Here is a 13,814-nt window from a genome sequence, read left to right on the forward strand (position 1 = left end):
CCCACCATACAATGCCTGCTTCTTTGCCCACTTGCATAATCTGCAAGTCTAAACAAAACTGTGGTATTTACTCTCCCATAAATTCGCCCAGCTGGTCAATGAATTGACTTCAACTTTGAACGGGTTAACAGGTTGGAGACTTGAGTTGAGGGCCCACTCTACACCTTCCGCGCGTTGGGTGGGGGATACAAAAGATTGGGGGGCGGGGAAGCGCGCCTCGCGTGGAGCAAAATCTTCGTCAAGCGGAAGCAGCAACCCTTTCAGCCGGTGGGGGCAGCCTAGCAGGAGAGCCGCTCTACCTGGAGCGGGCGGGCGGGCAGGCAGGTAGGCTGCGCCTCACTCGCGACGAGGGCGTGAGCGCATGACGCGCGGGAGGGGACGGGTCTCTTTGGCGGAGCCGCTGAGGGAAAGAAACCTCGCCGGGAAGGCGGAAGAAGGAACCTCGTCATTCCCGGGATTTTTGCGCATTCCTTCCCCGCCTGAAGCGAGCTTGCAAGTCTCTCCTGGGGCAGGAAAGGTGCGTAGAGAAAGGCTGAGAGGGTGAGACTGCGCTGCGCCAAAAGAAAAAGGCGCCTTCTTGGTTCCGCTCCCGGTGGTTGTGGGAGCGCAGGGCGCCTGCGAGGTGCGGTTGCGAGCGAGGCGGCGGCGGCAGGAAGGTGCTGTGGTTGTTGGTTGAGCCTTGGGAGAAAAGTGCCCGGGCGAAAAGAGGCACTTGAAGAGTCCGGGAGTTCCCATTTCTGAGAGGCATCCAGTGCGCTCCAATATCTGGCTGCTCAGAAAGAAGTCGCCTTGTTGAAGCCACTGAAACTTACTCCCAGGTAAGTTTAGGGCGTCGAGCTGGAATCGCGGAGGCGCAGCTGGAAGGCTGCGACCCTCATAAATGTAGGCGAGAAACGCGGGGCGTAGTTTTGACTGCACGCAGCAAAGTTTCTGGCGAAGCTGGGCCTCCTTGTGTATAGGGAAAACAAGGGAAAGGGGTGGGGTAATGGTGTAACCGACTAGCTAGCCATTGTTTTCTTAGGTGGCTTGACGCTGATACCCGTTATGTGCGTGACTCCTGCTTCCTGTGCACACATATTTATGATTTTCTGTAAGATGGTGGAACGGTGAGTATAGTTAAGGTTTTGCCCTCTGCTCGGGAAGCCTTAACTCTTAATCCTGTGTATAGTGCTAACATTCTTCATGTAGCCAAAGGTACTCTGTTAATAGATTCACATGCCTTGCTCTTGGTTCAGAAGCCCAGTCAAAAACTGATTAAAAGGCTTGTGTTGTTTTGTTTTGTTTTAAATTATAATGATAGAAGAAAAATATATCAGCTGTTTTCTTTAGAAGATTTAAGGACTTTAGAAGATGTTGGTTTGTTTTTTTGCAGACTCTCAAAGCAGGAATTCAGTTTGCTTTTCCTTTTGTCAAGCACAGTATATGTGAAACCAGGAAATGAAAAGGAATTTTTTCATTCTTTTGATTTCTGAAACAGGGGAAAGGACCACAAATGTCTTCAAGGAATGCATCATCAGAGCGCAGACCAGGACAACACAGTCGGTCAGTCCATTATGATGAAGTGAATGTGGATTATTCTTCAGAAGAAGATGCTGAAAGGGATTTTCAAGATGCTGGACACATACTTAACACAGATCCCTTGCCACCACCTCTTCCACTACAGCCACCCTTTGGCCCTGAATTTTATCCAAGTGACAGCGAAGAAACTGCTGGAGCCTCTGATCTTAAACCAGTGAGAAAATTCATTCCAGACTCGTGGAAAAACTTCTTCAAAGGGAAAAGAGGTGGCCCTGAATGGAATAAGCCAGTAGCTGCGATTTCTGGTGGGGCTGAATGCTCTCCACCATCCTCTCCAACACTTACCCCGGTGAAGCCAGGCAATACTTCAGTTCCAAGCTCTTACCAGGATCCTTATGGAGGATCTGGGGGAACCTACAATTCACGGAAAGAAGCTGAAGCTATGCTTCCACAAGATCCCTACGGCTCCCTAGACAGGCACACACAAACTGTTCTAGCATACAGTGAGAAAGTAGAAGCCTTTAATTTAAGATACTCTTACATGAAATCTTGGGCCGGCTTGCTCAGGATCCTGGGAGTTGCCGAACTGCTGTTGGGTGCAGGTGTGTTTGCCTGTGTTACAGCTTACATTCACAAGGACAATGAGTGGTACAACTTGTATGGCTACGCTCAGCCACATGGGGGAAGCAGCATGTATGGATATGGAGGGGGAAGCAGCATGTATGGAGGCTATTACTACAGTGGACCTAAAACCCCTTTCGTTCTTGTTCTTGCAGCACTTGTTTGGATAGTGACTGTTATAATTCTAGTACTTGGTATGTCCATGTATTACAGGACAATTCTTCTAGATTCCCACTGGTGGCCTTTAACCGAGTTTGGAATTAATGTTGCCTTGTTTATTTTGTATATGTCAGCTGCGATAGTCTATGTGAATGATGCTAACAGAGGAGGACTTTGCTACTACCCATTATTTAATACACCAATGAATGCAATGTTTTGCCGTATAGAAGGGGGGCAGACAGCTGCAATTATCTTCTTGTTTGTAACAATGATAATCTATCTTGTTGGCGCAATCGTTTGCCTAAAACTATGGAGGCATGAAAGTGCACGGAGACAGCGAGAGCTTATGCAACAAGAGGTAAGTTCTGTAGAAAACAGTTGTTCCTACCATAAATTTAGTTTTTTAAAATAGTTACTGTCATGGCCTGGATCAGACATATAAATCTCAATTTACTAAAGCCAAGGTGTCCTAAAACCATGTGCTTGTGTCTTTTGTCCCCTTGCTACCCCATCCCTCCTTCGTGTAAGTAACCAATTATTCACATCCTTGGTTAATTAACAAAAAAAATCCCATTGCAGTATAAGCAGGAAACTTCAATAACCAGGACTGAAATAAACTGCCTGCTTCTAATCTCAATAACTATTGGAAAGCAAAGGAAACCATAGTTCACTAATCCAGGGATTGTTGAATTATGGCATGCCAAAAAAAGGAGGAAGGAAGGGGCAACATGAAACAGAGCACCCAGGCACAAGGTTTGTGCAGAATTTGGCTTAATCAGCTAAGATAAATACATCTGAACCAGCCCACTAGGTAGATGTTATGTCTCCTTACTGTTGTACTTGCTTCTGTAACAGTTGCATCACTAAACTAAGGACCTGATTTGAGGCCTTTGGAGTTTTATGGATTATCTTAATATTAACTATGTGCGACTTTTTGCATATAATTCTGAAGTGAACATTGTTCATGCAAGGATGAGCCTCACTTGGTAGAACACGAGACCCTTAATCTCAGGGTTGTAGGTTTAAGCCCCACAGGCAAACAGAGTCCTGCATTGCAGGGGGTTGGACTAGATGACCCTCCTGGGCCCTTCCAACTCTACAATTCTGTGAGTCTATGAAGACTTTCGCCTAAACAGAATTGAGTTCAAGTAATATATACCTTGTTGAGGTTCTGTGTATGTGACCACATAATGTCAGTATAATAGGTGGAGTTTGCTTGCGTATGCACCTAATCAAAAACAATACTTGTTAGCATACCTTCAGCAGTGTTAACTACACTGATACTACATTGTCTTGTGGAGACATATATCGGTGCTTTTGACCAGAGATTAAACTTTGCTGCCTTGCAGCATTCCAGGATCTGAGAGCACCTCCTCCTCCCAAGTTTCTCTGCTTCCTACTTTCAAAGGAGAGTCAAAATATACCATTGCTGCTTCCAGATGGCCTAGTACCAAAAACAGACAGGGGAATCTTTTGGTCCTTTCCCCTTCCCTAATTCTGTTAGAAGGGGAAAGAAGAGCAGGACAGAGCTTCTTCTCCTTCATTTTTCCTGAAAATCCAGAATAGCTGGGACATTTTCAAAGAAAGATGAAGAGGAACTATATCAGCAGACACTACCAGTGAGGTTCCAAGGAAGGATAGAAACAGTATGCACCTCTTTCCACTGGTTGGATTTAGGGAGAAGCGCAATCTCTTTTTGCTGTTTTTTTTCCGCCCCAGATGTCTGCGTGTTAAGGCTTTTATTGTCTACATTTGCACACTTAATGATGATGTTTTTGGTTTTTTATTAGATGATAACGACGCAATCTTTTGCACCAAAAAGGATGGTAAGAACACCATTTTTTTTCTATATTCAAATGCTGAGTACATGCAGGACCTGGACTAATTTAGTTTCAACAAGAATTCGGATAAAATAGGTAAAGGTTGAAACACACTGACAACAGGGGCCACCAGAGAGGCAACTATCATAATCCACTCCCATCAACCTCGGGGTGAGGTGTATGTGATAGAATTGCACTCTTATTTCTGATCACTCTACTCCATGCTAAATTAGTGCTGTTTAAAGTGGATTTACTGACTGTTATTGACTGTTAATATCCATTTTACATAGTATGAAGATGGCAGTCCCAAAGTAGCAACAAACGCAAAGAACTTCAAGTCTGTGGAACTGAAACCTGAACTACTCAATGGCCATATACCTGCAGGACATATTCCTAAACCTATAGTGATGCCAGACTACTTAGCGTGAGTCTCTCTGCAACCTTCCTTTTGAAGCTTTCTCTTGGAGTGATAAATCCCAACGACTGACTACAGATGATCACATCTTGGCTTAATAATATATGAATGAATTGAGATGTGAGCCTTTTGCTTCTGCCTTCACAGCGTTAGCAAACAAACCAGGGAGTCTTCAGCTAGTCATAATTTCTCATTTCATCCAAACTAGGGAATTACATTTACTTGTTTTGGAACAAGTCAGGATATTAAACATTGGTTTGAAGTTGGTGTGATAACATGGCTTGTTCTGAAGCCAGTAATCATCATTTTCCAGTTTGGATGAAACAGGAAACCATGAATAATGAGGGGCTTTTTGGTTTAACCATGGCTTAAATTAGGTGACTTTGTGTTTGGTGGAAAAAGGTTTGTTTCTATATTATTGCTGACTTTTAACCACCTAATTATATTTTCATATTAGAACTGTATCAGGAAATCAATGCCTTGCACAGCAGTGGTTCCATTCTGTTCTGGCAGATACTGATTTTGAGTGCATAGTTTTTAGCTATAAAGCATTTCAAATTACATCATGCATTGATTTGTTAATTAAAAAAATGTTCTCTTTAAACTTTTGAGTTTGAATTACTTAGTATCAAGTGCCAATAACAATTTTATTGTTGACATATTGCCAAACCCAAACTTCTATTCTAAAGCAGAGTCTGCAATTAGCCAGCCATCCAGGTTATAACCCATGAAATTGTTTGGGAAACAGTCCAGGTGATTTGACTAAATAAACCAAGTTGTACTCTACAGAGGGTGGGAGGTAATCTAAGATTGTTGTAGTCTTTTATAATTTGAGTCACAATTTTCATGCGGCAATACACTTTTACAAGGTTTTTTTTTTCTTTTCAAAAATCCATAATGCATACATTTGAAGCTTACATAGATGGTTGATCCTGTAGGACTAATTATAGTTTCTTACAGGAAATACCCAGCAATTCGTTCAGATGAGGAAAGAGACCGATATAAAGCTGTGTTTAATGATCAGTTTTCTGAATATAAAGAGCTTTCTGCTGAGGTTCATGCGGTCTTAAAGAAATTTGATGAGCTAGATGCGTTGATGCAGAAGCTTCCTCAGCAGCCTGGAAACACTCTTGTAAGTACTTAATTGAGCATGGATTTAAAAATTGCATTTATAAGCAGTTTTGGCTGGAGTCACATGGCAACCTAGACATTGGATCACCACTATCCTTTACATTTAGCAAGCCAAAGACATTGTAGTTTGGTTGCTGCAGAAAATTGTTGCTTGAGGTAGCAGCAGAAAAGTACTTGGTAGTTTACTGTCATTCGCCTAGCTGTGAAATTATTAGATTACTAGTAACCACCACATGCTCCCTTTTCTCCCATTCCCTTCAGAACCAAGACCACCAGTTTTTGAACTGAAGTAGCAATATTCAGGATTAATATAGCTTAGTTGTAATAGGGTTTTGCTGTTGTTCAGCGCCTGCAGTTTCAACCTAGCAAAGCAGCTGACCTCTCTAGGAATGGTACTTTGAACTTGTACTATGGTTACATAAAAAAATATTAGGACAGAATAAAATTAATATATTATTTGTGGATATAATAGACAGGATATTTTGAAATGCTGTTTTCCCCCCTCTACAGGAACATGACAGAATTGCAAATGTTTTGCAACAGTATAGAAAGAAGAAGAATGTGAGTTCTCATATCTACTTATTTATGTAATTACTGATTGTTAAGGTGCATAATGTTTTAACAGAGCAGTAACAAAAATACCCCTGCCCTGAGTTGATTTACATAGTAAATTTTGGCACAAGGAAGGCAAAGGGCAGAGAGGTAGGGAATAAGAATGAAGGGGAGGGCCAACAGGAAGAACATGTGTCCTAGTCGCACGTACTTCAGCTTTGTTTGGGTTGGAGATGAGGACTTTGCTTAAAAGTCTTCACATAAAATTTTGAGAGAGAATTTGAGGAAGGGGCATCAGAAAAAGAGGTGGTATCACTCAGGTCTGGCAGGCAGTTCCATTAATAAGGCTGAAAGTCATAAGTGGGTTTCCATTCAAATACTAGTTTCCATCCACAATGTGGTTAACATGACCTTCCAGGATAAGAACTTGCCCTAGATTTAAGTTTTCATTATTCTGGCATTGGATTTTTTTTTTTAAATATTCATTGCATGTATTCATTTAAATGTATTGCTTCCCCATCTTAAATGTTAAGGTTTGATGACAAAATATAAAAAACCCAGCAAAACAAAATAACACTTCATGAGATTTATTGAAATTACCCTTTGTGACTTGACCCACCTACCTCTGCAGGCTTCCACAAAATAAATTACTGATCTGTTTATTCTCTGTATTGCAGGATCCCACATTTCTTGAGAAAAAAGAACGTTGTGAATATCTAAAGAAAAAGCTTTCTCACATAAAACAGAGAATTCAAGATTATGACAAAGTTATGAACTGGAATGCTTAGAGGGACTTTATTTGCAAGGTTTTAGTTCAGTGGTTTTTTTATATTTATTTATTGCCATAACTGTATAAACATTCTGCTGTGAAATGAATTTTTTTAATCTTGTGAAATTGTATTACTGGGCTGACTGGCACATAATGCTAAACCATGGTTTACTGCTATTTGCACAAGCTGGAACAAGATTGAGCAAAGCCTTGGCTTTCTGTGCTACTCCCCTCCTCTCATGCAGCTGAGGGGACTTTGGTTTCCAGCTGGGTTTGCCATTCAGAATCGGAGACCGTGGATTAAAACTATGGTAAGTTTTTGAAACAAGCCATCTTCAAACCATTATGAAGCTGGCTTGTTTAACTAGCCAGCATTTTAAACAAGTTTTTCATTTGCTATTAACAAGAAGTCAGGGTTAATGGAAATGAAAAGTACATGCTAGTATATAGTCCTTCTTTCAGCCCCATAGGACGAGAAGGGAAGAATGAGTGCTTAAACCCAAGGCTTTAGTCATACTTCGGGTTGCAAATGCTGCGGGTTGTGCGTTTTCAGGTTACGGACGCGCCAAACCCAGAAGTACCGGAACAGGTTACTTCTGTGTTTCGGCGCTCATGCCGAACCGCTAAATTGCGCTTTGCGCATGTGCAGAAGCGCCAAATCACGTCATGCGCAGACGCGACACTGCGGGTTGTGAACGCTGCAGGTTGCGAACGTGCCTCCCGCATGGATCACGTTCGCAACCTGAGGTTCCACTGTACTTGGACTCCTTCCTTTTTCCCACATGGTTTAGCATTGTGTGTGAGACAGGCCGTTATGTTGAACAAATTTTAAGGTTTTACTTCATTTATGTAAATTTTGTTCTTTATGTTCCTGCTCCTTGATCATATATAAATGCAATTTAATTTGAGTGTTTCCTTTTGCTGCTTGATTATATTTTGCTTTTAGTTTGGATGTTGGTTTCTTGCAAATGTGAATCTGTTGTGTCTGAAAGTACGATTGTGATAATTAGGTTTATGTAACAGGCTGCCTGCTTGCTGGTGTGTGCACATAACACACACATTCCTAACTGCCCAACAAATTATCAGTACTGTCAGGAAGGCTGATTCCCTCTTTGAAAGACTGAAGAGTCACTCTTACTTCCCAAGTAAGTAATGCTCTTAAGGCTAAGAGTGCTGATTTCCCAGTTCTCTGTGAACATGGTTCCCAGTGAAGTGTTGTGAACTCTTATATTCAGCACCAAGTGCTAAGTAGAGAAATTTTCATTCCTTTGTGTTGAGCACCATTTTTGTACAATGGGATTTGGAAACAGAAACCTGTTGCCCAAAGTTCTGCTTGCCAGGTTCCATGTTTGAGCAGCTCCTCCTCCTTGCCCAGTTCTTTCTGTTGTTGTTACAATCCTTTGGGTCAGTTTCACAAACCATTAAATACATTTTTTTTCCTATTTAAAAACACAGTGGTACCTCAGGTTACAGACGCTTCAGGTTACAGACTCCGCTAACCCAGAAATAGTACCTCGGGTTAAGAACTTTGCTTCAGGGTGAGAACAGAAATCGTGCTCTGGCGGCAGCGGGAGGCCCCATTAGCTAATGTGGTGCTTCAGATTAAGAACAGTTTCAGGTTAAGAATGGACCTACAGATCTAATTAAGTTCTTAACCCGAGGTACCACTGTACTAACTTTTCTGTCTACTACCTTATTCAGACACTTTCTCTGTAGCTCTTAATCACGGAACTTTTAAATAACTGAAGCAGGCATTCAAGGGCCTACTTTTGCCTTGCAGCAAAATAATCAATTTGTATTAGTAAACTTGATGGATCAAACCCCTGTCTAATTGTGCCACATCCTTCAAAAAATTATGAATGACTGCTGGGATACCTCAGTCGGTAGAGCATGAGATGCTTCATCTCAGGGTCATGGGTTTGAACCCAACATTGTGGAAAAGATTCTTGCATTGCAGAGGATTGGACTAGATGACTTTCGTGGTCCCTTCCAAATCTACAATTCTATAATTTTATAATGTTTAAATTCAGAAAGCACTGTTCTCTGCTAAGGGCAGTTCTCAAGTTCTTTCACTCAAGGACAGAAATGAGTTTTATAGTGACGACTGCCCTTATGGACGTGATGCAGAATACAGTGGTACCTTGGGTTACATACGCTTCAGGTTACATACGCTTCAGGTTACAGACTCCGCTAACCCAGAAATAGTACTGTACCTCGGGTTAAGAACTTTGCTTCAGGATGAGAACAGAAATCGTGCTCCAGCAGCAGCAGCAGGCCCCATTAGCTAAAGTGGTGCTTCAGGTTAAAAACAGTTTCAGGTTAAGAACGGACCTCTGGAACGAATTAAATACTTAACCCGAGGTACCACTGTATATGAAAGGAGAAAGCTGAAGAAGGGCACCTGCATACTGCCTAAAAAGCAGATGAACCTCAAAGGATGCTAAAGAAAATAATTTTATATGAAAAAACTACAGCAATTGAATGGCATGTCTAATGCATTTTGAGTGTACCATAACCTCTTGTACAGACAATAGTCATTACTTTTCCCCAAAATATTATATTGTTTGTGCTTAATTGTAGAAGGGGATTAGTTTCCTTACCTTTGGGAAAGGAGGTGGCTACAGCCTGATAAAAGGGTTTATAGTCAAACAAGCTAGGTATGACATGAAACTGGAGTGCTACTGCAAGTGAAGCAATGTTTTCATTGGCACCTTTGAGGTTTGTTTTTTGGTTTGAAAATTGGTGCTGATATCTTTTTCTTGGTGAAATGTATCCTTGCCAGATATTTAGCACTGAACTGATAGAACTAATAATGTCAGGTGGAAAGGGAGGTTCATTTCAATCTTTCATTGCCCACACAACAGCTTACTATCCAATGTAACAGCAGATCCATATGTTGGAGATTGTGTTCAGTGCATAAATTTCTGCTGCTGGATAAAGGTGACTATTTGTAAACAGAAACATCTGCTCCCACCTGAACAGAAGGGGGGAATCCTTTGGTAAACATTGTGTGCCTGTCTACACTGCGCCTTATACTCGAAAATTTCAGCTGTTGGCAATCAACTTCTAATCTTTTGTACTGATTTTACAAAATATTTTTCTAATAAAAATAAGAGGCACTGAAACAGTTTTCTACTTTGCTGAAAAAATAACCCTGTTCAATCTTTATTCTGAAATATGTTTTTACATCTCATAAAATGTCTATATAGAAACATATAATACATATTGCGGAGCTCATTGTGGTGTTAGCAAATTGTTTGACAGAAACTATATTTTTTATAAGTTTTCCTTGTTCATTTTTAAAATCTAGATTTTAGTTTCTAACATCCAGAAAGAACCATGATGTCAATTGTATCATGTTACTTCTTATTTTATTATATGAACTTTATAAAATGTGAAGTGTCAAAAATTAAGAACAACAAATTGTCATATGCTGTATGCTAAATATAGCATTTAAATACGTACTTCTGTCCTTTGGTCTATATCAGGGGTCAGCAAACATTTTCAGCAGGGAGCCAGTCCACTGTCCCTCAGACCTTGTGGGGGGCCGGATTATATTGGGGGGGGGGGAATGAACGAATTCCTATGCCCCAGAGATGCATTTTTAATAAAATCTACTCATGCAAAAACACGCTGATTCCCAGACCATCCATGGGCTGGATTTAGAAGGCGACTGGGCTGGATCTGGCCCCCGGGCCTTAGGTTGCCTACCCATGGTCTATATTAATGATTTCTGCAGTGATAAGCTAATAAGATTGGATGTGGACTTTAGAAAAAAGTTAGAACAAAATTAATTAGTTTATTGAAATGCCAACCTTTTGGACTAGTGTACACATTTTGAATTTTAAGTGTGTTCTGGGGGCACTAGTCACAGAATAGGCCATGAGAGGCATGGTATAACACAAAATGCCTGCATGGAGAGTGTGGCATAACACAAAATTAAGAAACAGCCACCATGGTAAGTATGCTTTATCCTGCTGGTGGAAATGACAATATTGATTCCTCTCTCACATACCAATCCTGTTGCTGCCCATGATATACAGACTTATTTAAAGTTAGAGGTTCTCCTGCAGTAGTTATGTTTTTCTCACCTGAAACCTTGCTGAGGGGTGCAGATCACTGCAAAAACTTAGGAGCAGCAGAGAAACTTGGGAACTGATAACCCTATCAGTGAAAAATTGTTACTAAATTTCTATACCTCCCTTCATCTGAAGACCAAGGGTCGTTTGCAATATAAAAACACAAAAATATTTAGCATAATAAACAAGCAAAAACAATAACCCACATACACAGTGTAAAAGGCCATAGATTGTATTTTAATTATTTATTACATTTCATATTGTATCTATGTACAAAACATGAGAATAAATTATAGACAATTTGCTTAGTTCGGTATAAGCCCGTTGTTATCTCAATCCATATACAGCCATAGCTGGCATACCACACGAAACTGGTAAGAGACATTCCTAGTTGCAGATGTTACTTTGGCCTCAAAAGATACAAGACATCTCCAGGAATAGACCCAAACCATACGCAACCTCATTTAGTGGGAGTGCAACCCTGTCCAGAAGAGGCAACAGGCCTATACTGGGCACAGCAACCATCCCACCCACAAAGCCTCCACCTTCCCAGGGTTTAAACTCAGTTTACTGGTCCTTCTCCAGTCCAGCACTGCATTAATAATGCATTGATCCAGGGCCTGTAGAGCCTCTCCTGTTACAGATGTTATGGAGAAACACAGCTGTGTGTCATCAGCACACTGATGCCACCATGCTCCAAAATTCCTAATGACAGCTCCCAGCAGGGTGGATTTGATTTAAAGTCAGTAAATCAAGTCAGTAAAACTTGATTTAAATCTTTTTTTACAGAAATACTCATTCTTGCTGGTATAATCTTAATATATTTACAACCAAATGAAGGTTTCATTTTTGGAATAATAATTTTTCAGAGTAGTTTTTACAGTTATATAAAAAAATTACAGATTTTGTTATACTATTAGAAATACATAGACAGATAATTATGAAATTATTGTGAGGTTTAATAAGTTAACTGTTTATACTTGGACCACTTTTCTGCTGTACTTTATTGGAAGGAGAAAAATAATCATTTCCTTAATAGCAATTTAAACAATAACTAAAACAATAACATTATAGCATATGTATCCATGTTTGTTAACTGATGTGGTTAAACTTTTTTTAATAAAAAACTTAAACTGAATTTTAGCACGCATGAAAAACTTAAAACAAATCCTTATTTCCTGATGAATAGCCTTTGGACTATAATGTAACTTAAATAGAAAACTATCTTTAGAAAGATTTTTCCTCCAAAAGCATTTTATTTTAAAAATCTGATTTAAATAAAAAAACACCCTAATTTAAATAAAAAACCCCTGATTTTTTTGATATATATATATATATATATATATATATATATATATATATATATATATATATATGCAGGTTTTGTTGTCTTCGGGTGTCTTCCCGTGTAAGAGTTGGGGTGTCTAGGCGACGTTTCGACGAGGTCTCACTCGTCATCTTCAGGCTGGTGCTTTCGGCTTCTTGTTAAAGCACCAGCCTGAAGATGACGAGTGAGACCTCGTCGAAACGTCGCCTAGACACCCCAACTCTTACACGGGAAGACACCCGAAGACAACAAAACCTGCATTCCTGTACCCGTGAAAATCTACGAAAGCATATATATATATATATATATATATATATATATATATATATATATATATATATATATATTTAAAATCATTGATTTTTATCCACCCTGGCTCCCAACAGCTTCACATAGATGTTAAATAACACTGGGGACAAAATTATGCCCTGCCAGAGCACTCCCCAAATGCTACTCTCTGGACTCAACCATACAGGTAGGGACAGAACCACTGTAGTACAGTACCTCTGATACCCAATCTAATCACTTTGATCCAGAAGGATACCATGACGGTAAGTGGTATCAAAAATTGATGATAAATCAAATAGGAGTAACAAGGTTGTACTCCTGTCCCTCTCCCGATCATTCATTAGGGTGACCAAGTCCAATTCAGTCCTGAAACCAGGTCTAAACCCAGATTGAAGTGGCTCCAGATATTCAGTGTCATCCAGGAACACTTGCATAAACACCTAAAGTATGAGAAACAGCTTTTGAGCAAGAATAGACACATTCAGAACTGAAGACTATTGCCTGGGACACCTAATCAGCCTTTGTTGTGTTGCGTTACTCAGCAACCTGTTATTGTTTCGGGAGGAATAAATAAATCACAATGTTGAATTGTTCAGTTTCAGCAATACATTATGACCTCTTTTGAAAAGCAAACATTAACTTGACCAGTTTTATGAAGGGTGGAAAATCCCTTGCATGTGTACTATAATTTAAAAAAAATAATAAATCCGTGTTAGAATTGTTACAGCAGAGCTAAAGCGTTAAACTGGTCTCCCTTCCATTGTTCTAGAAATATGCTTAACAATGCACTGCCGGAGCCGCAGCAGTGTCAAATTGTTTCACGGTAAATGCCTGAATGGAAAGATGGCAAATGCTGTAGTACAATCACCAAAGTTGAAGGATCACATGGTGGTGGTGATAGTATTTTTTAAGAATGCTATTAAGAAAGTCATTCATGGTAGGTTATACAATTCAATGGTAGTTCTTTTAGACAAAATGAAAAGAGTTTGGACATTTAGGAATGATGGTTTTTCTGCCTGCAGAAGAATATTTAAAGCTAATATAAAAAGGTAATCTTAATTATTTTGAAACTAAAGTCTTGCATTAAATGTATAGAAGGAAGAAGTACAAACTTCTAGAAAAGCTGGCTCAGCTT

The 13,814-nt window shown here is 40.0% G+C and overlaps 1 protein-coding gene across 2 annotated transcripts; it reads left to right on the top strand.

Annotated features, from left to right (window-relative positions):
• Window positions 1-5: 5 nt before the first annotated feature.
• Window positions 6-7,893, top strand: MARVELD2 (MARVEL domain containing 2). Of its 2 annotated transcripts, XM_081212506.1 has the most exons (8): window positions 6-818; window positions 1,022-1,106; window positions 1,478-2,656; window positions 4,089-4,124; window positions 4,409-4,542; window positions 5,494-5,665; window positions 6,175-6,225; window positions 6,894-7,893. In XM_081212506.1, exons 3-8 carry the CDS (start codon window positions 1,493-1,495, stop codon window positions 7,002-7,004), a joined length of 1,668 nt encoding a protein of 555 aa, XP_081068632.1. In that variant the 5' UTR covers window positions 6-818; window positions 1,022-1,106; window positions 1,478-1,492; the 3' UTR covers window positions 7,005-7,893. The 2 variants fall into 2 exon arrangements, with proteins under 2 accessions (XP_081068632.1, XP_081068631.1); XM_081212505.1 differs by lacking the exon at window positions 1,022-1,106.
• The last annotated feature ends 5,921 nt before the right edge of the window (window positions 7,894-13,814 follow it).

The sequence above is a fragment of the Podarcis bocagei genome, assembly GCF_964188305.1.
Source record: "Podarcis bocagei genome assembly, chromosome: 11".
Lineage (NCBI taxonomy): Eukaryota > Metazoa > Chordata > Lepidosauria > Squamata > Lacertidae > Podarcis > Podarcis bocagei.